This window comes from Centrocercus urophasianus, unplaced genomic scaffold (genome assembly GCF_019232065.1).
Source record: "Centrocercus urophasianus isolate 14NV4802_14NV808 unplaced genomic scaffold, USGS_Curo_1.0 seq_14, whole genome shotgun sequence".
Taxonomy (NCBI): Eukaryota; Metazoa; Chordata; class Aves; order Galliformes; family Phasianidae; genus Centrocercus; species Centrocercus urophasianus.
The window spans coordinates 20621316-20648955 of NW_024884586.1; the positions used below are offsets into that span (position 1 = coordinate 20621316).

A 27640-nucleotide genomic window follows, 5' to 3' on the forward strand; every position below is an offset into this window, starting at 1 on the left:
TGGGAGAGTCAAGACCTCAATCCAATGTACTAGTAACACTTAGCACTGTACATCACTATACTTACAAACATGAACTAGTAAATCCTCACAACACCCCTGCGAGGTAGGGAAGTATTATTATCCCCAGTGTACAGATGGGGAAACCGAGGCACAGAGAGGCTAAGTGACTTGCCCAAGACCACACAGCAAGGCATTGGCAGAGCTGGTACACGAATGGAGACGTCCCTGTCCCCCACCCTACACAAACCCCACCAGATGATGTTGCCTGTCTAGATACGGGAAACCCACAAGTCCCTTCTAAAAGGAATGCCTGGACTTGTTGCCTATTAATAATTTTTATTTGCCTTTAATGAATTATTTCACAGTTTTTCCCTCATACTGTACACCACACTTTGACAGTCTGTTCAGCCTTCTGTGGTACCCCACAACCTTCTCCTCTGGCACTGGGACAGCTTTGGGGGTATTGTAGGGTGCTCTGTGCTTTCATTAAGAGGATGTCTAGAAACAGTTTCACTGGAATTGGATTGGGAGCACGTGAGCTCTCAATGGAGACTGATAGCACACACTGGAGAAGCAGGCAGGGGGAGCTGATGGTAAAAAGGCATTTGCTGTCCCCTGTGAAATCACCAGTGGTCTCTTGGTTTCTTAGCTCTTCTAAGCTCCATCGATCACTCGAGTAGAAACTGTTTTTCTCCAGCTTGTCTGGTCAGGAAGGAGTTGTCTGGGGGTTGCTTCCCTACAGGTAGTAGCAGTCAGCTTGGGACCAGGGAGGTCCCCTCACATGGCCTCCTCCAGGTGTGTGACACTGTCTTGGAACAAGGCTGGCTGTAGCCATTGTGCTCTCCTGCCATGGGGAAGGGGTATTACTGTGGTTGGCAATAGTAATTGCTGCAGCCATACCCAGCATCTGAGTCTCTTTTTTCAAAACCAAGATTGAATGAAGAGCAAGGGAGAGTGGGTGGATGAGGAGATGGGGATGAGGCAGAGCAAACAAGAAAATCCACCAAATGGGCTTCTGGGAAGGAAATGTTCCCCTTTGGGCACTTCAGCTGAAGCGGCTTCATTTTCACAAGGCTTCTTTCTCTCTCTGGGAACATCTGCTGAGCTTCATCTCTGTCAGCTGGATATATCGTATGACATTGGTATCTGCAGGGAAAGAGCACACACATACATGCAGAGAGGTTACAACTTCCTGTGAAAGACAAACACATCACACCTCTCATCTGTGGTGCATCTCCTGTTCCTGGGCTCCGGCACTGCCTGCAGGAAGAGCTCCAGTGGGAAGGAGCTCTGAACCAAATCCTCAAACCAAACAGGCATAGAAACATTGTTTTGTCTGTGTAGAGAGCTGTGAGATCCCTGTGCAAGTGGTAAGTTATCTTTTTCCTTGCAGTATTTCGTTGCACAAGCACAGTGCATACAACACACAAGTTTTGCCATTCACTCAAGGCACAGGTTAATTTGCACAAGCATGTCTCCAAAAACACTTCATGCTTCTGCAGCCAAGGTCACTCCTATCTCCAATCACATTGATTTACTATCACAAGAGCCTGGCATCCACATAGGAGCAAATGGTGTGTGACATCAGAAGCAAGCAAGCATAAAAAATAACTGCTTTCACTTATGTATTAATTTAAAAATGCTCTTTGCTCACAGCTATACTCAGAGGGCCAACCAGGGCCAGCTTTGTCCATTTTAAGTTATTGCAGCTTCAGAAATCAATCTGAAGCACAGTGCATCTGCTCTGCCCACAGTGAGAGAGCGATCTCATCTCTTCCTCATCCAAACAGCAACATGCCCCACACCAGCTGGGAAAGGAGAAGTGCTTGAGCTTCCAAAGAGATGAGCACATTACTGGTATTGTGCCAGTTGCTAGCAAGTGCAGGTATTGCACCCACTGAAGGAGTTGTGGGTGCAAAATTTCCTTTAAAATTGAGAGGTAGACCCCTCTATTGTGCCCCTCAGCTCAAGTGGAAGCCATGGGAGGTGGTTCAGTCCCTCTTTACACAGAGATCTCTGCATGTTGCAGCAATGCTGTTGTGACTTTCCAAGCCACCTCTGGTGAGGTGGGGCTGTGGGCTAAGCCTTCTGCAGGCTTAGCAGCATCACCCAAGTCAGTTCAGGGGATAGAATTCAGTGATTTAGCTACCTGTCCCATTCAGGGAACCTTAGTGAAGCAGGGAGTTCTGCTGTCACTTGTGTTAGATAAGGAGCAGCAGCACTCCATACCAGCCTAATCAATTTTAAAGCAGCCTTTTAAAAAGAGCAGAATTAATTTCAGTTGCACAGCTTCCAGAAGTGGAGCAGTTCAGCTGAGGGGGTGGTCCTGAGCATTTGGCCTCCCTTTACTCTGCCTGCTCTTCCCTTCTAGCACCTGATAGCTTATCACAAAGGTAACCATCCTCTTTGTTGGGCTGCACAGAGGCCAGCACAGCTTCACTCACCCAGAAGATTGCAACAGGCATAGAGAGCCATGGGCAAAATAAGGTGCAGCGGACAGGGGGCAGGAGAAAGTCTAATTGCAAGATAGCTAAAAAAAAAAAATCTGCTGGCAGGTGGAGATGTGTTTTGTTTTTCCTTTGAGAGCTATTGCTTTGCTAGAGAGGAGTAATGAGTAGCACTTTGCTTGTGGGAAAAAATGGAGCCTTGTCTTTTCCTTTAAATAATACTGTGCTACTCTAGCTCCATATGCAGTCTTTCAAAACTAAAAGTTAATGAGCAGAGGGTTTTTGTGCTTCTCAGTGAGGAAGTACTGATGTATAAGTAACAGGTAAGGGCAGTCTGGGACTGGTCAGGCCATGCTGAAGGATGGTGATGCTGTAGGAGGAGTTTATCTCATGACTCTCAGGCTGTTCCTATGGCTTTTTTGCTTTGTTGCTTCTCCCTGTAGCTTTGGGGCTGGTCATGTGCCACAGGGGCAGGTGCTGTGGCCTAAACTTTTGCTCCCAGGATCGGAGTCCTGAGCATTAAAGCCAACTCCTGTGTAGCATGGGAAGCTGGTCTGGTGTACAGGCCCTCTGGCTAGAACACTGTGTCTGGTGTTCTCAGGCCAACCCGTGGTCCCTTTGCATCCCTGGCCAGTGGTCACCTTGATGGTGTGACCAGGTGGAAGGGAAGAAGTTGAACACAGCTTGAAGATAAGGTGTATGCGAAGTCTGTTACATCAAAGTTCAGCTTTGTGATGTACAGTTTCTGGGCACTGGCTTATGGAAGGGTGTTCTGCACAGCTTAGCAGTGGCTTTCTTCTCTCTTTCCAAGCAGTTTCTTAGTAAGAATTGTTATACAGTAATCTTGTACTATTTCATTCTGCTTTTGTATGTTTTTCTTTTTGTTTGGAGGTAGCATAAGAAATCAGAACCAACCCAGCCCTCGCTATTGGTGGACAATAAACAGCTATAAGGGATCTACTATGCTGACAGACCTGTAAAACCATCTACTAATTCTTCTTTGCCATTTAAAATTGCCCCCACTGCAGAGACTGACTGTTATTTCTGCCAAAAACAGTCTTATTAGAGAGAGAAGGGGGAAAAAAAAGGCAGAACATGACTGTAATGAGTCATGTGCTTTACCAGCAAGCTTGGTGAAACCTCAGACAAAAGAAATGATCACATTTTGCAGATGGAGACACTGAAAGTGGAGACTCTGAGTTACTCCAGGTCACGTAATAACACTTCTTGATAGCATCACCTGGTTCCTACTGCTGTAACAGCCACATCCATTCTTACTTAAAGAAGTATTCATTTCTTTCCCTCGAATACCCTGCAAGTTCTCAATAATCATAAATAAAACAGTGCAACAATGACCTCAGATAGTCTGACAGTAAAAGGGAAGAGTCTGATGCTGAAGGCCAGAACTGTTTTTTGTATTCGTTAAGGCTCTTTGGGGACAGTTTCTGTTATGTCTCTGCAGCAAGTAGTGGCATTTGAAGCTGTTGCTGTTGAATACATTAGTTTTTCATTCAGGAAGGGATACCAAATAAATAGTATTCCTGAGAGGGGAAAAAAAAGAACAACAATACAGATTTTAAAAAGTGTTTCAGCTAGAAAGGCTTTTTCACATCTGAGCCTATCTTAACCTTGAGGTTCTGATAAACTTCTTATTTTCCTCTGTTCTTCTTTAAACAGGCTTCCCTATTTGCTGGTTCTGGCATGGGCTGAAAGCAGAAGGGCACACTGTAAATAGGCTAAACTGAGCTTTTAAGCACATTTGCTCAGCAGTGCGGGGTGCGCAGCTGTGCTGTCAGACTGCCCAGAGCCTGGGGCCAAGCATGGCAGATGGGACTGGGTGCCTGTACAGGAGGTGGAAGGGGAGTGGGATCCCAGTGCTCCTCCAGGACACTGTTGCTGCAGGAGCCCAGCAGGATCAGGACAATGCACGCAGTCAGCTCTGACTACCTCTGTTGCCTCCTCTAGCTCAAGGCACACCAGCACCATTGTACTCACTCCTATTCCACACCCAGCTTTCACTCTGTGCTCACAGGTGTGGGAGGGAGCTGCTGTCTGGGGTTTTCCTTGCACGTGGCTTCTGTTTGACTTTCTTGTGGTCCTTTAATTTTCCTCCAAGTCTTGCAAAATTTATTTTTTTTCACCAAAATGGTTTGAACAACTGTGTTTTTTATCTCAGTATCAGGTGGTCTTTGAAAAATAAAAGCACTATCTCTGCACTGTGGCCCTCTGCCTCCTTCTGATTTCAGGTAGGTAGACATATAGATGGCTGGGCTGACTAGCTTAGGCTGCTTGGGTAGATAATCACTTTGCTTCCCAAATTAATTATTTTGGTTTTGGATGTGTGGATGACAGATACTTGAACAAATATGAGACTGATTTCACAGCACAAGTTGAAGCATCCCAATGAATGCTTTTAGAGTTAATGTCTGTCTGAGCAGATGCTGCTCCTCTATAGAGGAGCTGGGAGGCATAGTTGTTGGGACTGCAAATAGTCTTCTGGTTTTGCTAAACTGAAAAAGTTTGTTCTCATATTCATAAAACGTTTTGGTTGGGATGACTTCTTCCCTATCCTGCTTCTGCACAAAGATGGCATTCCAGCAGCACTGGTACCTTCCAGCCTGTGCTGTAGCCTCTGCAGTAGCCCACAGCTAATGTCTTTAGACACTCAGTGCAAACTTGCTGCCCAAGGGGAGAATCCTTGAAGTAAGGCTAAGGATAAAGTGAGTTGTGTCCATCCCTGTGGAAATCAATAAAATCAGATAGGGGCTTAGTCTTGTGAAAAGAAATGCAAAGGAACTCGGTGTAAAGTCACGTTCCTCCTTCCCATACCTGTTGGCTGGCGGGATCTTGCCTCTTTCAAGTAGTAGAGTGCCTTGTTGTAGTCACCCAGGTGGTAAAATGCAACTCCCGACCGGTAGAGTGCCTTGAAGTTCTCGCCTTCTTTCTGCAGCACCTTCAGGCAGTACTCCTTGACACGCTCATAGTTCACCAGCTCGGCCTGGAGCAGGCAGGCTGCAGGGCAAGGGGAGAGAGAGAGCAGGAAGTGTTACTGCTGCATTTCTGCTCCTGCAATCTGCGCAGGCAAAAAGAGTAGCCTAGGTGAGGGCAGTGACTCAGACTCGTGATTCAGAAAGGGTGCAGTCATACACATTGTTTGCCAAATCCAATTGTTCGTCATTTAAATACCAATGCTTCTATTTGTGCAATTTCAGACCGATTAAATTGTTTGTTCTGGGGCTTCAGGGGGAGAGCAAGAACATAAACGTCCCCCTGGAGCCAGAGCTCCACGTGATCTTGTGGTTGTGACTGACTTAGCCTGGAGTAGAATCATTTCTCATTTGAGGAATGGGGCTTGGAACAGTACAGAAAAGGAGGTAAAAAAATAATTATCTGACAAGAGGGAGAAAAAGGAACTAAATTAGATTAGGTATTGGTCTTAGCGGTTCAAGGATGCTGAATTTATAATGTATTGTCTTTTATGCAGGAGGTCTTATATAGTGTTTTTCTGTAGGAATCAATGAGGGGCCCTGCTCTGTTGGAGTGTGCTGTTAGTAAAGCTATACACCTGGAGCTATAATGCAGGGAAAAAATGTGCTAGGCTGCGTGCTTTTTGCTAAGTACTGCAACAGAGGTTCAGCACAAGAGGTCAGTTCTCCTGACTTCCTAAAGGAAAGGCAAACAATGGTGAGGAAACAGCCTGCTGAGGGCTCAGTGCTGAAGGGCAATTGCTGCAGAAATCTCAAGGAGCCGAGGAAAATCCCCACAGTGAGTTTCCCACAACTAGGGGGTGATCCCAGGGACATGCTTTACAGATGGCATGCTGATTGCCACTCTGGGCTTACTCTAGCGCTCACTCTGGGCTCAGCTTCTTTTGGCTTACTGGGCATTAAGATGATCTCAGGGAACACCAATGAGAACAGGACACACTGAAGCCACACATCTACAGGAAATGAAGAAAGTTATGTCCACAAGCTCTTCTGGTGCTACAACCCAAGGCAAGTTTGGGAATGACACAATCTGTGGAGGAAGAGAAGGGGAGGGAAGGCAGGATGCTGCTGCAAGGATCAGTTCAGAGGCTGGCAATGTCAAGTGCCAGGCCATGGGGAGAAATTTCCCCTAACAGGTGGTGTTACTCAGTGCCTCTCTGGCAAGGAGAGGCACCGCTCCTGGAAATCCAAGTCATCACTGTTCACAGTCACCAACAAACAGCCAGACTTCATTTTTTGCATAGTAACTGTGGCTGAAATAATTCAATGCTAGATCAGAAAAATGACACAGTTCTCCCTTCTGCTGCACCCCTTAAGTAAGCCCTGCACCTTCTCTGTAACTCACTTTATATTCCATGGACAGGAGAGTGGCCTAGATGATCTCCAGAGATTCATTCCAGCCTTGATTAGTCTGAGCCTATCATCAGTTAATGTGGATGGAATGCACTCCTAACCCAAGTATACATTTGAGGTTTAAATAGCTTGAGGTTTAAATAGCTAACTGGAAATGATTATAAACAACCTTTTACCTGTAGAGAGTCTATGGTACAGATGCACTGAGCAAGAAGTGCTAAACTTGCTCCACTGCTGGTCTGTTTGGCCAAGTGGCACATTATTTACTAGTTAGATCTCTGTCCCATTTGCTTTTGTGATGGACTTTCAATGTACTTTAGAAGTTCCTGACACTGAAGTGCATAGGTATTACAAAAGCATCTGACTGCTTGCTAATGATTGCCAGTTTAAAAAAAAACAAACAAGCATACCTTTCTAAAAGCTTGGTAGCATTTCCTTATCTGGAATTTGTCCCTTCCTATTTGTCAAACATTGATTTTTCTCACTCTATTTGTAATGGAGCTTGAAATGACTGTGCTTTATTCTCCTTTATTTTTTTTTTAAGCTATTAAAAAAAAAAAAAAAAAAAAAGACAGTGTAAATTTACTGCTGGCTTCACAGCCCTGGAAGCTGGATTGCTTTGTTTGTCTGCTGCCCAGTGGCATGTGCAGCAGTGGCAGCAGCTTTCTGCACACTGCCAATCCAGTCTTTCACGTCCTGGGAAACTGCCTTGTAGAGCAACTAGATAGGGGATTTCAGTCCGTTTGTTTACTACTTGGTATTTCCAGCTATCATCATAGAAGTTACTCTGAAGATGACAGGCTGATGGACAATGCACATTAACTCAGTAATTCTATATTGGACTTGCTGCATGGATTAGTTCAAAAGAAAACTACCCCAAATCCTGCTAATTGATAAGCTGAAATGTGCTTCCAGAGATCTAGCTGGGTTCTTTCTGTGGCTCGTGTTCACAGTAAAGATTCTGCAAGGCAGTGTTAGTAACTATGCATATGGCTGGGAAAAGTCATTACCACATGGCTAGCAGGAGAGATGCGTGTTTATCGGAACAAAATGAGCAGATGGGTGTGCAGGAAACTGTTATGCTGGAGGAGATGGCCATTTGGAGCACCAACGTTGGAAGTGGCTGTTGTAAATGAACCTGGAGGGAGAACCTCACTTATAAATATTTAGAGGTGCGTGCTTTTAGCTCTTGTGCACTGAAATGACCTTAATGGATCGTGATTCAATGCAAATATTGAGTCTGTTAGTAGTTTGGCTTTCAAAAATGGAAGACACATGGCACCCTTGTACTCCTGCATAATTCAGTCAGGGGAGAATTGTTTTGAAAATGTCATTTTCCTAAACAGACGTGCATTTCTGGCTAGAAGTGTTTGTTTACCACATAAAACACATCTTCACTCTCCTTCCCTGTTCTTAATAGGCCCCCCAGTGAATCCTTCTGAGGAACAGAGCTCACTTACAGACTGCATCAAGAAAGGTTTATCTGGCTCCTTCTGCTTTCTTGAAAGTGAATGGGCTTGGTTCCACACAGCACCGTCTCTGGTAGCAATTTGGCAATTAGAAAGGTGCCCTTCACGGGCAGATGCAAACCCCCAGTTGTAGTCACTCAGTTTCTGTGGGTCTCACCACTGTAAAGCAGCATCAGTTGAGCTCACAGCTCAGAAGTTAGGCTACTAGAAATTATGTTTTACTTCCCCTCTGTATGATTAGTTCATCATACTTGATATAATTCTCAATTTGGTACCTGATTTATCAAGTCAGCTTGATCAACAGTTAACTCCTAATTTCTAAAACTATGTGAACCTAAGGAGATTTAATAAAACCAGTTGCAGTGTGTTTTACTTTGGGCTGGTGCGATCCCATGTGTGTGTGCAGACTGGGAGCAGCCTTGTGGAGAAGGACTTAGGGATTCTGATAGATAAAAAGCTTGATGCAAGCCAGCAGTATGCACTTGCAGCCCAGAAGGCCAACAGTATTGTCACATGCATCAGAAGAAGGGTTGTTTATAGGGTGAGGGAGGGAGTTGTCCCCCTCTGTTCTACCTTTTTGAGGCCCCAGCTGGAGTACTGTGTCCAGGTGTGGGGACCCCAACACAAAAGAGATGCGCAGCTGTTGGAGTGAGTCCAGAGGAGGGCCACAAATATGGTCATGGAGCACCTCTCCTACAAAGACAGGCTGAGGCAGTTGGGATTGTTCAGCCTGGAGAAGAAAAGGCTGCAGGGAGACCTCGTCATGATATTCCAGTACTTGAAGAGAATCACAGAATCCTAGAAGAGAGCTTGTAAGTGGGAGGGAGGCTGACCTGTACATTGACTGATAGTGACAGGACAAGGAGAAACTGTTTTAAACTAAAATAAGGGAGTTTTAGATGAGATATTATGAGGAATTTTTTTTCCTCAGTGTGGTGAGGCACTGGAACAGGTTGCTCAGAGAAGCTGTTGTGCCCCACCCCTGAAGGTGTTCAAGGCCAGGTTGGATGGGAGCCTGGGCAGCCTGAGCTGGTGGGTGACAGCCCTGTCCATGGCAGGGGGTTCTTTAGCTTCAACTCCTAACCACTGACTTTTGTTATACCTTTGTCTGCTACGCTGTACAGCTTGTGTTTTCTACTTGCATCAGTACACAGAAACTGATAAATTCACTCCATCTTCTCTTTGATAGCCTGCATAAAGAACAGTCTGGAGCTGCTTGCTAAAGCAAAACCAAACAAAGCTTTTCTCAGCTTATCACTGTTCTCTGAGCCTTCAAAGTGAAGTTCAAGTGAAAATACTCTCGGTTAGCATGTCATCAGAGAAACCTCTTCTACTTGCAAACCTCTGCAGGTTATGCAGATAGTTTTGTTTGACCCAAACTTTTGACTTCTAATTTTGGCTGAGCCAAGAACTAGGTCTGCAAGTGAGATGTATGGGTTTTAACGTGGAGATTTTGAACAACAACATGAAAAGCCTTGTGTACCTGGAAAGTTTTGCCAAAGGGTATATCCACATGCCAGAACATTCCTCCAGCCAGTTTTATCCCAGTGGCCAAATTCCTGCTGCAAGTAAGGCTCAAGACCTATCCATGTTACAGAAAAGTAAGCCAAATGACTGTGCAGTGTTAGCATATCCCTACCCTGTGGCATGCTCCTTCAGTTCAGTGCATTGTGTTACTCAAAACAGGAATTCCATTCACAGCTTTTCCAGGGAATGAAAATGATTTGGCCCTTCAGGAATGTCTCGGCTTTCATTTCATATTTCACAAAGTCCAGCCCTGTCTGCAGTTTGCTGGTACCACTGCCTTAGATTGATTGCTTCCATTGTAGATGAGAATCACCTACAACTTTGTTGCTCTTGTAGGTTTTTGTACTAAAATATTCCATATGTAATGTCTGCTTTTGGGAAATGTCGGCCAAAACTGTTTAGGTATTTTTGAAAAGCAGATTAGGGAAACACATCTTATTTTTCCCTTGTTAAAGGTCTCTGGTGACTGTCTCTTTGGATTTGTCTCATGTCCTCTCATCATTTGGCTTTGCAATCTGAAATCTGGCAGATATGATTTGTGTCAAGCAGGTGCCTTCTGTTATGCCTGGGGTATCATGGAGCTGGCCAACCAATAACTTTCTGAAAATAAAACCAAAAGAGTATGGCTTTATTGTACTCAGAGGTGCCTTAGATTTTGGTACCCAAATTTTTTAATATTTTGTCTACCTTGGACACAATCCAGTCTAGGAAAAAGTAGGGATTTGGCAACTTAGAGAGCAGGAAACATTATCAGTGAGCCAATAAGAGAAGAAAGAATTGCAGAAACTGGAAACTAAACAGAGATAAACTGTCTTACTTAGGACAAAGACAGAAAGACTGATGCTGGTGAGGCAAGGAGGCAGGGGCTGAGGGCTGTGAGGGGCTGGAGGAAAAACTGCTGGGGTGGAGAAAGGGGTGAACGGGTAGGTAAGTGAACTCTGCTGAGGAGGAAAAGGCTGGGCACAGAAATGGAGGTAAGTTTGGGACAAGGTGCTGAGGATATAAAGGCACAGGACAAGATAGCCTGGGTACCAGGAGCAGCATTTACATCGCTGTAATTCAGGCACAGGTGATTAGTCTCCCTGCATGACAGCACCTCCTCTAGCACACAAATTACGCACCTGTGCATTCTTGCTCTGAATCATCTTTTTCTGTTCTCTGTCCTCACTGAGGGAAACTATTCTGCAATGCCTGAACTCTGGCCTTTGCAAATATCCCCTGGAGACAAGAGCAGGTGTCCTATGGCAGAGCTAATAGTCAGTTCTGTGGATGAACCACTATCAGACACCCACACGAGAAATCTGAATCCAAATGACTTGCTTTCCTCTCCTTAGACTAAAAATCTAGGGAAACTGAGATCTGACTTCCGAAAAACAAACAAAACCAAACAAAAAAAACCACTGACAGTGTATTTCGTTCACTTTGGTGAGTTTACAATGAAGCAAGCAGGACAAATGACTACTCTACAACATTCACTGATTCAAAACAAACTAACAAAAAAACCAAACCAGCAAGTATCAATTGGGCTGGCTGCAGAGCAGAGAGAAGTAGCTAACTGACCCATTACTGCTCGAGCCTGACATGGACATTTCTTCTTTACTGCATTTATTCTTGATTTTACCACTGGAGTTTAACAGCCTAAGCGTGGATTATTACGTCTTAGCAAGTGCTAGGTATTGCAACCACTACAAACTCTATGTGTATTTCACAAACTCACAGTGTCGTTCCCAGAAATAACCATGATGAAACTCTGCAAAATACTTTACTTTCTGACATGATCTCACCCTAAGTATAGCAGCCAACAACTCACTTAAAATCTGTTTAAATCACAGAGAGATGGAACATATTCTTGTTCTATTTTAGAAAACAAGCGATTGATGCTTCAATATAACCACTTCAGGGTTGTGTTCTGACATATGATTAAGACCTTAATGTATCATTGAGCAGGTTTTGTCTTCCTATCGCGTAGAGAACTTGAATAGGGAAGACTATGAGAGTCTCATAGTACTTCCCTTACTTCAAAAAGCTCCGCATCTTGGCGATGCTCTTCCTCAGAAAAACATGACAGTGATAAGCCTTGGTTTGATTTGTGTTTAAGAAGAAAAAATATTGGAATATAACTTGAGAAAAACCAGATTAAAAAAAGAAACAAATATGTTTTGTAACAGACAGCAATCTTGTAACTGTGCCACTGATGGATGTATCCATCTTTGTGTGTGGCAGTCTGTGTAACCATTATTCATAGAAGTACATGGCTGTATCGTGTCCACTCGAGGAATTAAAGAGGATACTGTTACTAAATAACACTGAAAATTTCAGCCATGTGTTAGTAATTTAGATTATAATTAAATTCTAACATTGGGTAACATGTCTTTCATAAGGTGAAGTATTGTAAAGGGTTAAATGTAAAGGGTTATCTGAGATTGATGGTAACCTTGGAATTAAGCTACTGTAATTTCAGAGTGCAGCCCAATAAGATCTTGACTGATCTAGATTGCTGGACTATTTTGATCCAGACTTCTCTGAAATTTAAGTAAGTGATCTTGAAGGTGAAGCTGCACAAGCAACGTGGATGGCACAGCCCCAATCTCTAACCTGTGTAAAACTTCTGATCCTGACTGGCATGAAAGATGTATGATGTGAGGGAATGTATGAAAGCTATGCTGAGAGAACAGAGCAGGCTGTTAGGCATCCATATTTGCACCAAGCCCGTGTGAGCTTTGCCATTCAAGAATGCAACCCAGTGTTCCTCCAAAGAGGATATTTAGCGGCATCTTTTTCAGAGAAATGTTGCATACAGTTTCACGACAGGGCTGAGATGCTAATTAGAATCCACAGTTTCCAGACAATCTCTTCCATTAAATATTTCTCTTTTCTCTACAGTCCAAGCTTGCAAACAAAGAGGATTTTCTGGCTTCTCACCAATAAGAAACTAATTATAGACAGCTTGATAATGTCTGGCAGTAATCTGATCAGCTGACTCCTAGTTCCTGAACACCCTTCATGGGGTGAGAAGGGAATACAAGAATGACAGTACAACTTTACAGCTTATGGTTCTCATTTATTCATCTCCAGGTACCACAAAGCCCTAAATATACCCGTATGTTTCTTCTTGCAGAGAAATGTGTGGATAATTAAAATCCAAACCGTATGACAGGCTGTTTCTCTCTGTAGGGAGGGATTCATGCTAAATGATCGACAAATGTTTGGAGAGCCCAAAGAGTCACCTCTTCCAAGCTGCCTTCCTCTTCTTAGCCTGACTCTCAACTCATAGACAGGTGACAATTGTTCCTTCCCTTTCTGCTTTCTTGACCAGGCTTTCCTTTCAACACAGAGCCTGGTTTTCTTCAGTTCTCTGCTGCTCCTGAGTACTTCCTACCTCTTCCAGGAGAAGGACCAGTATAAGAGTACATCCAGAATAGAGACCTTTGTGACTAAAGAATGTTTCCACCATCATACACACTAATAGGCATCTAGCAGCTCTCAAAGGAGCTGCTAAGTCTGGTGCATCAGGATTTTTGTGGCTAGCAGCCCACCCTAGGCCTCTGCCTACCGCCATCCCTTCTAGGGGCTTGGAAAGCACAGAGCTGACAACTAGGAGATAAGTAACAGCTAATGTGAGCTGTCAGAACAAATCAGTTTAATTTCAGTCTGTGATAGGGTGATCAATCTTGAAGATAAAGGAGAAACAGTGGATGTTACACATCTTGGCTTTTACACTAGTCAAATGGCAAATTCTAGTGACATTTTCTTAAGCAAAGTGAAGGAGAGCCATCTAAATGAATACACTTAATTTTGTTACTGAAGAGGAAGGCAATATTTAGTAGGGTTCTGCACTGATCTGTCCTAGATCATGATATTTGGTATTTTCAATAAAAATATAAATAACAGACTGCAGAATGCCTTGTGAATTTTCAGATAACACCAAGATGTGAGAAGATGCTGGGGTATAGTGGAAGGCAGGGCTAGAAGTCCAAAGCGTCCCCACAGACTGGAGCAGTGTCAGAACAAAAACAAGATACAATCTGGAAGGGGCTGGTGAAAGGTGATAAAACTAGGCAGAAAACAAAACACCCCACACTGGGATGGGGGAAAGCAACTGTTTGAAGGACAGTTCCGCAGAAACTGATCTGGGGGGTGACCCACATCACATCAGTCAACAAGGCAATACCATTAATGAAAAAAAATGCGCACCAGCATGTGTAAGAAGTCTGCAAGAAAAATGAGTAACGTATTTAATTCTGGGTAACAGTCTTGCAAGAAAATGTGGATAAGAACTGCGGGAGGACACCGGTAATAATAACTGGTACAGAAGAGACAGAGTACAAGACATAAAGAAGACAGTGAAGGAAAGCAGTCTTAGAATGTTCACATGTATAAGAAGAAAAAAGCCCTGTCATGTGAAGCAGGTTGTAACCAGGATACAATCAGTTCTTCTTGTATGCAAGAAGAAGAGGGCTTACATTTTAGCAGGAAAGATTCTTTCTGGGAAGAATTTCCCAATACTGAAAAGATAAACATTTTAATAGACTGCTCAGAGAAGTTGTGGAGGGTCTTAGCTTTGGAAGTGTTTAAGAACAGTTTGTATAAAAGTTACCTGCAATATGCATTACCTGTACCCTTCCACCATGCTTGAGCATGGATTTCTGTCCAGTTCTGCAATCAGGTTACTGATTGTGCTGTCACACTTGGAGCACAAACTTGCTTCTCCCAATGGCCATCATGTAGCCCACTCATTCAGAAGGTTCTATGGAAGGAGGTTGCTGTGACACCTTCCAAGCTAGACTTTTGAATACATAAGCACTTCGTAACAGCAGGCATTAATGACTTCTGCCTTTGATGTGTTTTGGGTTAAAGTTCCTATACCTGACTTTTTGAATTTTCAAGAAAGCTTCAGAAATGTTCATTACTTCAAAATGATTCTTAGGTTACTTCTGAAATACTTCTGAAATTTGTGGTAATTTATGTGGTTTGTTTGTTTGTTTTTTTTTTTTTTTTTTGTCACAGATCCAGCAGTACAATACAGAAGTTCTCCTCCAAAGGGCCAAGCCTTTGGGAAGCAAAGAATTTCTGACAACTTTTCATCTGGTCCTCATAGCTTCTTTTTTGAAAAGAGTATTTTGACCTACCTGTTCCTGTAGTTACTAGTCCTTCAAATTAACACCACTGATTTCCTGAAAATTCCTAGCTGGTAGTAGTTAAAACTAGATGTCAAGCAAACAAGGAGTGTTTTCTGAAGCCAAAATCTATGCCCAGTTGTGAATCAGCAAATCCTTATTCAACCAAAAAAGAGATCATCTTCATATTGCATCTTCTAATCTCCTTGCCTTTGATTTTCCCAGCCAGGAGATGTAGGAGCAAGATCCTAGAGGACCATTGGTGGGACAAGAACTTCAATCAGCTTTTGATGCCTAGACAAGAGCTTCAGTCAGCTTTTAACGCCTGGATCACTTTATTCTATGATCTCTGTAAGTACTTCCTTCTCCTGCAGCCACATGAGGAGAGATGGGAATCCCTTGTTTGTTTTTGCCAGGGCTGTTATTGTTGATCTGCCCAGCTAAATTGCCTGGAGGTTCCCTTCACTCTGACTTTATATTTATCTAGTAATCCTTGACCTGTCTCTGTTTTTTAGAATCAGGACTCATCTAGTCCAGTTTAGTCCAGTCAACATGACTTTAGATATGTCTGACCTTCAGTTCTGCTGTTCGAGTTGCTGTTTATTTCATCACTCCTTCCTTGTTTGTTTTTCCATGTATTTCACCTTGCATTGCTTTACTCTCTCCCTGCTGTGTGGTCTTTATATCCTTTCTTCCTTTGGCCTTCTGTTGATATTGCCACCCACTGGAGGAATCTGGTCTCTTGGGTGTTTTCACAAGGGAAAAGTAAACACGATTTTATCAGATATCAGCAATATCAGACAACGACAACCATCTGATGAGTGCCTGCAGTTCAACAGCTGTCTGGCTCTAACATGTGCAATCAGATGTTTTACAACTGTTAAGAGTAAACTATGAGAACTACTACGTAATGAAATTAAGACCTTAGTAGAAAGAGCTTCTGTCAACCCCACTGAGGCAAGGAGGATATTTCTTTAAATAGGGAGAATCTATGGAGGGACTGATAGATCTCGAGACACCTTCTCTGCTGCAGGGCAAAGCTTCCATTGCTAGGTGTGGTTTGCTGAATAAACAGCTGACAGCAGGGGTGTGAAATGCAGCTGGTGCAGCTTGAAGAATCTCAAATGAGGTTGCTGACAATTGCACATGCCACAGCTGCCTCAGGCTCAGCTTACTGTGGCACAATTAATTTGGGCTGAGAGCTAATGTTCCATCCGTGCCATAGCAGGGCTGGGAGATGTGGCTGCACAACACCTGTGTGCTGTGCCCTGTGGTGCTGAGCCACAGCTCACCTTACCTCCCAGGACATGGAGAAACAGACAATTGCAGAATCTGCTAAGGAAGGGCTGGGAAGCAGGCTGAGGCCACTACCTTTTTGTCTCCAGACCATTTATGCAGGCCACTCTGGAAGTAATGACTCCTATTTATTTCCAAGGAAGCTACAACAAATACAGAGAGCACAATAACACTGTTTGATAAAGTAAATTCTATGAAATAGAATATGCTATGAAACACTATTTTTCAACGTAGTCACTACTGTTACCTATGAATTTTTGCCACTGATGGACAAGAACCTGCATGCTGTGCTCATAAAAATCTCCATCACTGGAATGACCCACTGTTTTACAGCTGGTATGGTGGCACCATGGCTAGGAAAATGTTTCTGTTCCCATGTGAGCATATGTGGGACCCACCTGGTGCAACCCTTGAGATATTCCAATGCTGTCAGCATCATTTCCAATGCATTGAAGCAGATATTCAGCTCTGTACACAGTTCCCTAACCATAATCTGCCAATTCATGTAGATGAGCTGATTGAGACACTCTATATTTCATGGTGTGACAGCTGTGAATGGCCATCCGGAACATGTCTTATCTTTTGCTGTCACCACTTCTGAAATGCACCAGTGCTCACATTCACTGTTTGGTCTCCATAAATGTTCAGGAAGCATCAATGAATGTCAGTGGGTGCCATTTTTTCCACATGGAGGAACTCAGTGACGCACCTTTGCTTCATCCGCACTTCCATGTCAGTTGCTATTTTGTCAGACTGCCCCTCTGCTGCCATCTGTCACACGGCAACAACATGTCATGGAATACTGGAGGGAGGCTTCAACCTCTACTACCATACCACCAACATCCACTTCTGACATCATAGGCCAACATAATAAAATAGAAGGCATTACTTCTGGAGCAGCCTTCATACAATTGATAGAGACGGAACATTTTTATTTTTTATTTTTAATTTTATCCCTCCTGAGCTCTCCCTAGCTGAGAAAACTTACTGGCAAGAAGGAGAGGTTGAAGGGGGAGGAACATTTCCTCCATTAAAATAATAACCCAATCATGTGTGTAGCCCAAAGCTTTTGCATTTTAGTGAGGTTCCAAAACAGAAAGCAGTCTTTATGGCCTCTGAGGGAGGGATGGAGAGAACAAGAACAGATACAGTAAGAGGCAGAGGATGCCCAAGTCAGCTGTTTTCTAACTAAGTGAAGAGTGAGAGGTAAAAATCAAAGCTCTGAAAACTTTATTTTCCTTAAAATTGCACTGAACAAATGTACAAAGAAAAGTGTTTGTGAGCACAGCTGGCTCTGTCAGGACTGTGCCACCTGGCTGGGCTCTGCCTGCCAATGCAAGCTGAGGTTAAGCTTCACCTTTGTGTGTGGTTGGGCCTCTAGTGTCCTCATCTCCTCCTTGCCCTCTGTTTATACTGTATGTAAACGTACTACATTTGAGATAACTGCCATTCCATCAAAGCCAGCTAGGTGACAGGTTGGAAAGTTACTAAGGCCAACCACAGCAAACGTGCTTGCTTATGACTCATTTCCTTTGGAAATCAGGCTGAAAATGAATAAACTAAAGAGTAGAGTGATGATTCAGTGCATTATTTGCTTGAGAAAGCCAGGATTTGAACTGTGCAGGAGCACTGGCTGGTGTTCTAATCAGATGTCTGCTCTTTAATATAAGTTGTAGCAAAGTGCTTCAGATAAAGATCCCAGATTGTTCCCAAACTTGTCATGATCCATACCTGAGCAATGCACTGCTGGCAGTGGAAGAATGAGGTAGAGTGTGTCTGGTCAGAAGTGTATGCAGGACAACTTCCACCCCAAGTAAGGGGCTTGTTTTCAGACACCACATCACTGTACTAAGCCAGGCCAGTAATCCACTTCTCTGTCCTGACCGTGTACCGTTTTGATTTTGCTAGGAGATATGAGGATATACTGAGAACTATATGATGGCTAACCAAGTTGATGTGGGTTCTGCTGACATGCATATAGGTCTGTTAATAGAGGTCACTAGTGGAATGCCTTTGTGCTTTTGTGGGAGTGCTCTACTGACACTGTGAAGTCGGAAGGTAAAAAGGATGATGATGTCGTATAAAAAGACCCACGTGACCTAGTGGATGGTGTTAAGTTTATTTGGGATGGAGATTGGTAATACAAAACGTAAAATCATGCTGTTTGGACTTAAGGCAAGAATTTCTGCTTGAATTTGTGAGCTCACGAGGTGGAAACAGCTAAAGAGGAAAAGGATGTGAATATGCTCCCTGGTCACAGGATGACTGAGTCATTTGCGTGACACGGACATAGAAAGGGAAATTAAAATCTCAGGAGTTTATTCACAAATCCAAACCATTTAGCACTGGTTGTCAAGCATGAAAATGTAATATTTGCTTTACAGTTTTTAGCCTATCTAATATAGCATCGCATGTTCTGATTAGTTCTGTGTCTAAGCCTTCTTTTCTAACCCTATTCGGTTCTTTAGCTCCACGATACCTTCTGGCACTGCTTCAAGTTAATCAGCCTTGAGTTTAAAAATTTATTCCGTATTCATCTATTAAATTAATTTACCCTCCACCCCACGAGCAAAAATTCTGATCTGCCACAGTCTGAGCCCTACCACAATAGACAGAGGTCATATTAAGGAAAGTGAGTGTATTTTCTTTGTGCTTCCAGTATAGGTGAGGATCTTACGCTGCTCTGGTTTCTTTGCAACACGAATGCACTACTGCATCTTGAGCAATTAATCACTGCAAATCATTTAAGAGGCCAGTAATCTGGGATTTGAATTATGCTAGCATTAAAAAAATATGGTGACTGAAGAAGAAATTGAGGCTTAACTCTGCACTGTGCTGTTTGATGAGAGAATCATTGCTAGAGGCATGGGATGGAGGATCTCATTTATTCATCTGGAAATAAGAGGCAAAAAAAAAAAAAAAGGAGCTGTGGCAGAGCAATAGGTATAGCTAGTGCTGACTTATGACAATTATCTTACAATAAGAGACTCCCTTTTCTCACAGTTCTGCTTTTGCAAGATTAACTGATGGCCTCCCCAAGGAGTTCGCTTTTGGGAGAGGCTACAGTTTTTGCAAGGAGCCCACCTATTACCTAAAAGAATGGAAGAAACACAGGTCTTCCTGTTGACTGCCTCTCTGGGAGCAGGAGGAGGAATGCTAATTTTCACAGCTTCTTCTCTGCAGTTTGCTGAAAGATTGTTCTGTGTATCATGAAGATGCTTTTCCTGTCAGGGTGAATTAGTGGGTTAGATGGTGACTGTAGGGATAGCACAGCACACTGGAGGTAGAAGTTGGTTAGTCACGCCAGCTCAGAAATAGCCAAAGGAAGTGCTAAGGGTCTAACATAAATTTTCAAGTCCAGACACCTCCTCTGCCTTGAATTTGCTTTCAGGAGTAAATTTCTTCTCCCACACACCGCACTGGGGAGTGTGCAGAACAAGGATATACAGGCACTTACTTTCTGCTCTCCCCTCCATCTGCTTCAGGTAGCAGCAAACAGTTCTGCTGCCTGGAGTAAAAAGCAAAGTCTTTCAATCTGGACCTAAGATAAATGTATCAAGCTGAGCTAAGCTAAGTCTATGCACGTCAAGCTGAACTTTACAGATATATGAGGCAGGTAGTAAATCTCCACCGCCGTGTGATCAGGTTCTACCAAGTGGGCCTTCATCCCTCTTACTTTACAGAGCAAAATGACTTCTGGCAAGGTAGATACCTCACTTGAGTTTCCTCAAGTAGGAAATGAGCCATTTAAACCCTGATGTGGCCAGGTCAGCGTAACACTAGGGGCATGAAGACTGACAGTCGTAATCAGGGCACTACAGGAGCTTCAGAATCAAAATCTGATGAAAACTAGTTTGGTGGCTCTTCGCTGGCTGCTCCTTTCCAGCAGCTCCTAGGAAACTAGATCGACGGCTTGATTAGCAGAGTTTTGCTGCTGCCACTCCAATATGAAAGGAGGTGCTGCTGCCGTTGATGCAGAACAATCTTCATGACAGCCCCCTAAACTGGCAGCAAGGAAACGCAACAGACAGTGCTCCTGTTAAAGTAAGGAAGAGAATGCAGAGCAGTGGTGAGAAAAGTACTTGCATTAGTAAGTCTGAGGTTTTACCTGTCAAAACTGGATGTACTGGAGAAGGTCTCACAGCAGAGATGGGATTTAAAGGGAGCCAGGAAAGGAGAAAAGGTCTGGCCTGAACTAATATACCACAGGTAAAATCAGCTTTGAGGAATCAAGTGCATCAAGATGCCGTGGGGCAGAATCTGTGAACACAAAGGGCAAGAGAGTCTCACTGGCAAGATGGGGACAGGGCCTGGAAAGGGACACAACTTTGTCTGTGGGATCAAAAAGTGTGTTGTAACCAGGAGGGCGAGCAGAAGGACACAAGTGGGAAGGGCATCGACTGCGTGAGCAGCCCCGACTCCGGAGCTGAGAAACGTGATGGGAGAACTGGGTACACGGGACAAAGCCAAGGAGAAGCAGATGGTGCTATCCAGTCTGTAAGCCTCAGGGTGATGGTGTGTCAAGAATTTCACAGTGAGGAGAATAGAGTGTATTTTGAAGTAAAGATCATGACATTAGCTGTTGCCTATGGATAATAACAGATGAGCTCTGGCACATCAAGCTATGACAGATAAAATCATCGCTCCCAGCTGTCCCTTCTGCCATGGGTTATTGTAGAGAGAAAACGTGACTGTGCCTAATTCACTTCATGAATTGTCTCAGGATTATTTCCAGCATGGTCCTGATCTCAGAATGGTTATGCTGAGGTAGGACCTCTCTGCTCCAGCCCCACCTTCCAAAGCTGCAAAGCACAACACAGCTGCCTGGGCAGGTGTACAGGAGCAGGGCCAGCCATATGCCTTCCTCCCTCCTCCCCACCTCATGTGAGCCTGCCCCAGCTGAAGCTACCTCCAGCAATTCCAGCGATGCTTCCAGAAACTGCACTGACTCTAGTGTCTTTGTTAAAGAAAAAAGGAATAGAAATGCTCCACGCCACCACAAGAAGATTTACCTGCATTCATCTATCAATGTCTTATGTTTACTGTTTTCCGTCCAAGATGCGGTACAGAAATGAACAAAAGGAGACAGATTCCAGAGCAGCTGTTAGTGACAAGTTCTTAGTTAATGATAGTTAATATTGACTCTTCTTCAAAACATTTTTAACCCTCAGTTTCAGTCACTGGTATGGTTATTGGAGTAAGCTGAAATCAAGATTAATAAACAGATATATATATTCTATAATATACAGATACATTTCTTCTATATCACAATTTCTCACCTGCAAAATAAGAGAACATAGAAGAAAATAAATAGCCAATAAATTTTCTTAAAACCTTGTTATGTAGTTCCTCTTTCTTAAATTTTGTTTCCTCAGTTTCACAGTTTTGCATGCTATTTTCTGTACAATGGCACAGCGTCAGGAAGAAAGTGGGACCTGGCAACACTTAGACCTCCAATTTTATTTATACCCTTTTGCTATTTCTTTCCTTAAAGCAGTCTCTTTTATTGGGTGTTAGAGCTCATCTTAAAATCCTAATATGAAATCTTCTGATGACCCTCCATACTTGGAGCATCAGTCATTCTGCTCACACATCACCGATGGGGATGTGCTGCTGAACTGATAAGCATTTCTAGAAGAACGACTGAAGAAGCAAGTCTGGAGTTGTGTTAGAAATTTCTGGGTCTCAGCTCAACTGAACAGGAGGAAAAGAAGGATGCTGTGCCTGCTGAACCATGGAAAGGTGGCCCAGCTCCCAGGAAAGAAGGTAACCATGGAGCTCACGGATGTATCTAGCAATAGTTTGGGAACCAGCTTTGGTTTTCACATGAGGCTTTATTGAACCACCTGAACCATCTCCAGAGCATCACTGATAGAAATGTGGCACTCCAGAGCATCACTGATAGAAATGTGGCAAGGAGGAAGAGGCTGTGACTCATGGCAGCTCACCGTGGGACTCTTGCAGGAGGAAACTCCAGGACAGCATTTCAGAAGAGAATGGAGTAAAACTGGGAAGAGGTGCTACTACAGACTTCACAGAAAGCATACCAACACACACCTCAAGGAGGAGAGCAATTGGTAGTCTTTAGATAAACAAATTAACCACTGCTCTGTGTTCCAGAAAAAGCTCTGTGGTTCTTCGATGCCTCCTGCTTCACCTCCTACGATGAGCTGCAGTTAACCTTGGACCCATCTCAGCTCACCAGAACTGCAGCTCCTCAGGGCAGTCTAGCATAGGGCTCTGTACTTTAACAACACCTTGCTTCAGGCAATCAGGTGATGAGATCAGATGAGATGGGACAAGGCAACTGGGCATCTGGTAGAAGCAGCTGCAAAAACACCTGCCACCACCACAGCCTCAAGTTTTGAAAAGGCTTGGGAAGAAGAGTGACGTATAGAGAGTAAAATGCGTCTCCTGACAGAGAGGTGCTGTCAGACATATTCAGATTTGAGAGTAGTTCCCATCCTTCAATCAATTCATCTCTCAATGAACACAAAACTCTTCCCTGAGCAGGGAGAATTTTGTTCTCCAAAATAAAAGGGAATAGGTAAATACAGAGGATTTGTACAGACTAATTCATGGCAGTGGCTTCAAATCTCACTTATTTAAATACATGTTGGGGCTTAGGCCTATCACTAAAATGCCTCACAGTCACTTGTATTCATTCTCTGCTTTGACTGCACCTATGTGGAACAAGGAATGAGCCAGGCCTGTACAACAGACGTTCCCATCGCTTTGGTTGGGCAGATGCATCTAAACTAAAAGTATCAGGAAAGTCCCACCTCAGTGAAAATGCAACCACATCCTCTCACATTTGCTGCTCTCTCTTTTTCCTACTGCATGGCATCCTTACCAAGTGGTTGGGTTTTTTGTTTTGTTTTGTTTTGTTGATGCAGCATGTAAAAAAACTTCACATCCAGCAATGTGCCCTGGTAGAGTCTGTACTTGTTAGCTGCTATATACTGGAGTGTGAGGAGTCTTAGTGGGTGGTCAGCGTGGACAAGTTTTAGCATCTTTTCTCATACACAGTTCTATTTTCACTTGGATTAAGGCCTCTTGTCTCAGAGACTACTCTCTGAAGGCCGTACTTGCTGTCCAGGCTGAGACCCAACCTGGATGGCTATGCTTTGTAATACCCTGCAGCTACGTGTGCTCTCTTGACTGGACTCCTGTACTAAAATAAGCGTACTTCAATGCAGATTTAATTGACATTCATGTAATTAACAAAGCCTTCCAGCACTCCCAAGAGGTCATCAATGCAGATGTATACACTGAGGTTCAAAGAATGAAAGTTTGGTGAAGCTAATACAACTGGTCAGCACAGAGAGGTGGAATGGAACGTTCACATCTCCCAGCATCACTCCTTGTCCTTCATTCTGTCTCTGGTTCTGCTTTTCTTGCCAAGATTAGCTCCAGTATTTCTGCATGCTTGGGAAAACCAACAAAGGTTTCCTTATCACACTGCAATGTTCCCTCACGACAAAGCTTAAAACTATGCTTACTCTGTGCATTTTGCTGCTTTGGAAGAACAGGGACTTACACCTCTCTGCAGAGATCCTTTTGGGCAGATCCTCTGAAGCCTTCGGGCTGTAATGCTGGAATGAATTATTGCTGCATTTAATGGAGATAGTGGTTGCATTTGTAGCAGGTAGATGCTCTCTACCTACTTGTGGTTCAAAAGGCATTTTAGCTTCAACTACGCACAAGATGTTATATGAGTGGAAAGGAGACTGGGACATGAGTGGTATTTGGCCAGCTTGTTTTTCTGCAGGCATTGTTCCTACATTCATTTTTATTTTCAAAGAATACAAACCACTGACTTGGGAAAACTCGGTTGAATGCACCACCAGGACTGGATCGTGGTTCCTGTTCTTTATTTTTCAAATGGGCTGAGAGAAGCAAAAAGAGGTCAACTGAATTCCTCAAGGTCAGAGACCATCACTGAGTCATAAAGAAATGACTGTTTGCCTCACAGCCCTGCATTCATTCTGCAAGGCTGTGCACTGTTAGTAGGATTTTTCTTTGCCTACCATAGTGATTTCTGGGAGCTCTGACCATGCTGCTGCCCTTCTGTCTGGTAACATTTATCAGACGGACATAGGGCAAAATGAAGGGCTCTCAGCTGGGTTGTGCAAATGAGGGGTGAGTCTCTTTCAGGTGAAACTCCTGGGGCTAGCCATGTGGCCCAGCTCATAGCTTTGTGAAGGAAATGTGAGCAGTACTACTGATGGCTAGCAGTGAAAAGGCCAGCAATTTACATAAATCACAGGAATTTACAAACCAGCAGGTTTTGGAATCCTGTGTGATGGGCTTAAATAGCTTAGTTTTGGGGGTGTCACATAGCTTCGCAAGCAGAAACTTGAGAAAATACACCAAATATTTTGGGGCTTTGATTAAAGGCAAGAATGAGCTGCTCTGCCCTGCAATATGGGAACTGCCTGTTGAAGGTGCTCTACGTGAATCTGTGACTTTACATTCTGCAAAGCAATAAGTGCACTGACAACAGTTTACTGTTGGCCCACATAAAATACAAACCAACCCCGATTGTACTCTTTGTGGGCACAACCTTCACCCATCCAATTCTCCCAAATCCCCTCAGGGTGTATATTTCTCACCCGCTTACTTGGCTAAGTGGCTAAGTGCATTATAACCATAGCTAATGTGTTCTTCTGTCTGGCTCTAAGTAAGCAATTAGGTGTGCACATCTATATTTACCATGCAAAACATCCCTGACAGGTGAATGTGTGCTGGGCCGCGTGGAAACAACAGCGCAAAACCAAAGTGGGCTTCCTAACTGCTGAGCTTGGAGAGCGAGCGGAGGTGCTGAAGAAACTAGATAATAAGGACATTCAGATGACAGCTGCTAATGCTATCGGGTACAAATCAGAGCTAAGTGAAAAACTGCCTTCTCTAGAATTAACATGCATGGCTGTTATGCTCTCTGCACTATGCAATGCAGATTTATTTATTTTAAAAACAGCTCGAGGCACCCAGTCAGTGCTCAGAAGCAAAACGCCCTGCGTCTCCTCTCTTCCCCACATCCAATAACCCCAACTGCTGCTCCAACAGGCACTGGAGCTCACTGTGCAGCGGATCCGCTGGCTCCTGCTGCACCACTCCCTTACAGAATACAGCCCCGCTGCTGCACCTCATGAGGTTTCTATTAGGAAGGTGTACTAACTGTTGTGACAGTTCTGGAGGAGCTCCCTCCCACCCCTCTCCTTCTCTTCAGACACTGATTCACAGATCCCCCTGCTAAGTGGGAGCTCAGGGGCTGTGCTGGGAGGAGCAGCACTGCATTTTGTTCAGCTGCACGCTCTCCTCTCCAACAAGAGCACTTCCTTCAGGCAGCGCAGCACACCCTGCTCAGCGTTTCCAGGACAAATTCTCTCTCTCTGCTCTCTGCTGTCCATCTACCGAAAACAAATAATGCTGTGAGCAAAAGGGCACCTTGACCTGCTGCCATGTTACCCCAGGGAAAACACTGCCTGCACCTCCAGGGTTAACTGTTGTCATCTCTTCTTGTGTTCACACCAGTTAAATTTAGGTGAAATCTGTTCTAAATCTCGGCTAAAGATGGAGCAGGTTTCTCACGTCAGAATGCTACCACTGACAGAATCAAATACAATCAGCACTGAAAAAAATTCCCTGCAGAAACCAGAAACAGCAAATAAATGGACAACGACCATCCTGCAGGAGGACCCCGCAGGCACTGTGCACACCTCCAGCGAGCAGAACTTGTGCGTGCAGCAAAGTGCCGCTGGGGTAAGCCCAGCCCTTCTGCCGTGTCCCCGCTGTGCCTCGGCACTGACAGCAGGCAGAGGTGTTCCTGGGAGTACATCTGCAAACCCACAAACACTCCATGCGGAATTGTTCGTAGTACGATGGGCTCTGGATAACTAACTCCACTCATCTCAACAAGCCCTGCCACATACAATGGGTTTTAATAAGCCGGTGAACAGAAATTCTGTGAGGCAAAATTACAGCTGTGCAATTACGCTATCACTCTGGAATCTCACCTGCCTCTCCCTCCTCGCGATTTCAACAGGCTTTTGAAGGAAGAATATCTGGAAATGTGATAAATGGGGGCTAAATTGTGCCCCCCTGCTACATTCCAAAATGCACACTGAGCATAACAGATTGGCATGGATTAGACAGGAGAAGGTTCTGGCTTGATGTTTCAAACCTGGTTTGCTTTATTCTGCCTCTTTTTTTAGCCCTGGACAACAGGAACCAAAGCTCGCCAAGTGTCTAGAAAGCCAGGAGCCAGGCGGCGGTGACAGCTGACACACCAGTGTCCTGATTTCGCCATTTTTTCCCCAAGGATATAAAGGGTAGTGAGTGACCCTTCATCCTTCTGAAAACAGCACAGCTTTATCAGTTTTGTCATTTTGCGCACCTCACCTAGGTTACAAACCTTCCCTACCCTCTATGTATGTAGCTACAAGTTTTTGTTTTAGGGATGCTTTCGGGCTTGGAAAGAAAGCATCCATGTGTTTCCTGGGAGCAGAAACGGGTGCAGCTCCTCAGCGGGGACTTCAGAACCAGAGCTCAAAGTGCGCCGATCCCCGGCCCTCCCCTCCATCTTCCCGCAGCACCTCTTCCGAGCAGATGGGAGGGATGAGCCCACGTCTGCTGGCCGCAGCTGCGACTGGCGCCTAGCGAAAAGCCAGCGCTATATTTGCTTTCAACTTTTATAGCTAAGGGGCCAGAAAACGCCTTTGGTACCCAGCGCTATTCGGAGCTACTGCAGCAGCACCCGATGCCTTCCCCTGCTTTGCCTCGGTCGCGGTGAGGGAGGCTCCCCGCCGTGCCGCCGCTTACAGGACCGGCTTTGCGCTGCGGCGGGGGGACCGGACCGGAGGACGCCCGCGGCTGCGGGGCAGCGGCGCACCGCCTCGGCTCGGTTCCGCGCTCCGGGCGCCACTCTCCCAGCGCCGGGGCCTGCGGCAGCCCAGGGAGGGCCGGGGGGGCCGTGAGCAGCGCCCAGCTGCCGAACTCGCGCTGAAAGCGCGGCGGGGCCGGGGCACGACGCGGGGGAAGGGACGCGCGGCCGGGGGTCCCGGTGCCCCGCTCCCCGCTGACCTGCCAGGCTGTTGTAGCAGTCGATCTCGATGGCCTCCACCGCCTGCCGCTGCTCCTCGCTCAGCCCGCCCGCGGCGGCGTTGGCAGGGCGCTGCCCGCCCGGCTCCTGGCTCAGCAGCAGCGCCTTGAGCTCCAGCAGGGCGCGGTGGTACTTGCCGATGGCCTCCCGGAATTTCTTGTCCTTGTAGCACTGCGCCCCTTCGCTCTTGAAATCCAGCGCCCGCCCGATCAGCTCGCCCGGCTCCGCGCCGCCCGCCGCCGCCGCCCGCGGCTGGCTGCCCCCCGCGGGGCCGTGCCCATCGCCCGCCCCGCGGCCGCCGGCGTTCAGCTTCCCCGCCGCCGGGCTCGCCCTCTCCATG

The 27640-nt window shown here is 44.9% G+C and overlaps 2 protein-coding genes across 2 annotated transcripts in view; one reads left to right on the plus strand and one right to left on the minus strand.

Annotated features, from left to right (window-relative positions):
* Positions 1-27639, minus strand: TTC9 (tetratricopeptide repeat domain 9). The gene is made up of 3 exons (XM_042813831.1): positions 27282-27639; positions 5277-5459; positions 1-1146 (listed from the first exon to the last, which is right to left on the minus strand). Exons 1-3 carry the CDS (start codon positions 27637-27639, stop codon positions 1067-1069), a joined length of 621 nt encoding a protein of 206 aa, XP_042669765.1. The 3' UTR covers positions 1-1066.
* Positions 1-27640, plus strand: part of MAP3K9 (mitogen-activated protein kinase kinase kinase 9) — a 105075-nt gene that overhangs the window by 76079 nt on the left and 1356 nt on the right. Inside the window, exon 15 of the mRNA XM_042813830.1 lies at positions 15126-15251. The gene's annotated coding sequence lies outside the window, so the exon portion shown is untranslated. The remainder of the gene's footprint in view (positions 1-15125; positions 15252-27640) is intronic.

What these genes read in the sequence shown, in the direction of transcription:
- TTC9 (XM_042813831.1), bottom strand. Translation starts at nt 27,639, where the DNA reads ATGGAGAGGGCGAGCCCGGCGGCGGGGAAGCTGAACGCCGGCGGCCGC. An exon ending in CTGCTACAACAGCCTGGCAG is followed by an intron (nt 5,460 to 27,281) that starts GTCAGCGGGGAG and finishes CTTGCCCTGCAG; the next exon opens with CCTGCCTGCTCCAGGCCGAG. An exon ending in AAGATCCCGCCAGCCAACAG is followed by an intron (nt 1,147 to 5,276) that starts GTATGGGAAGGA and finishes CTTTCCCTGCAG; the next exon opens with ATACCAATGTCATACGATAT.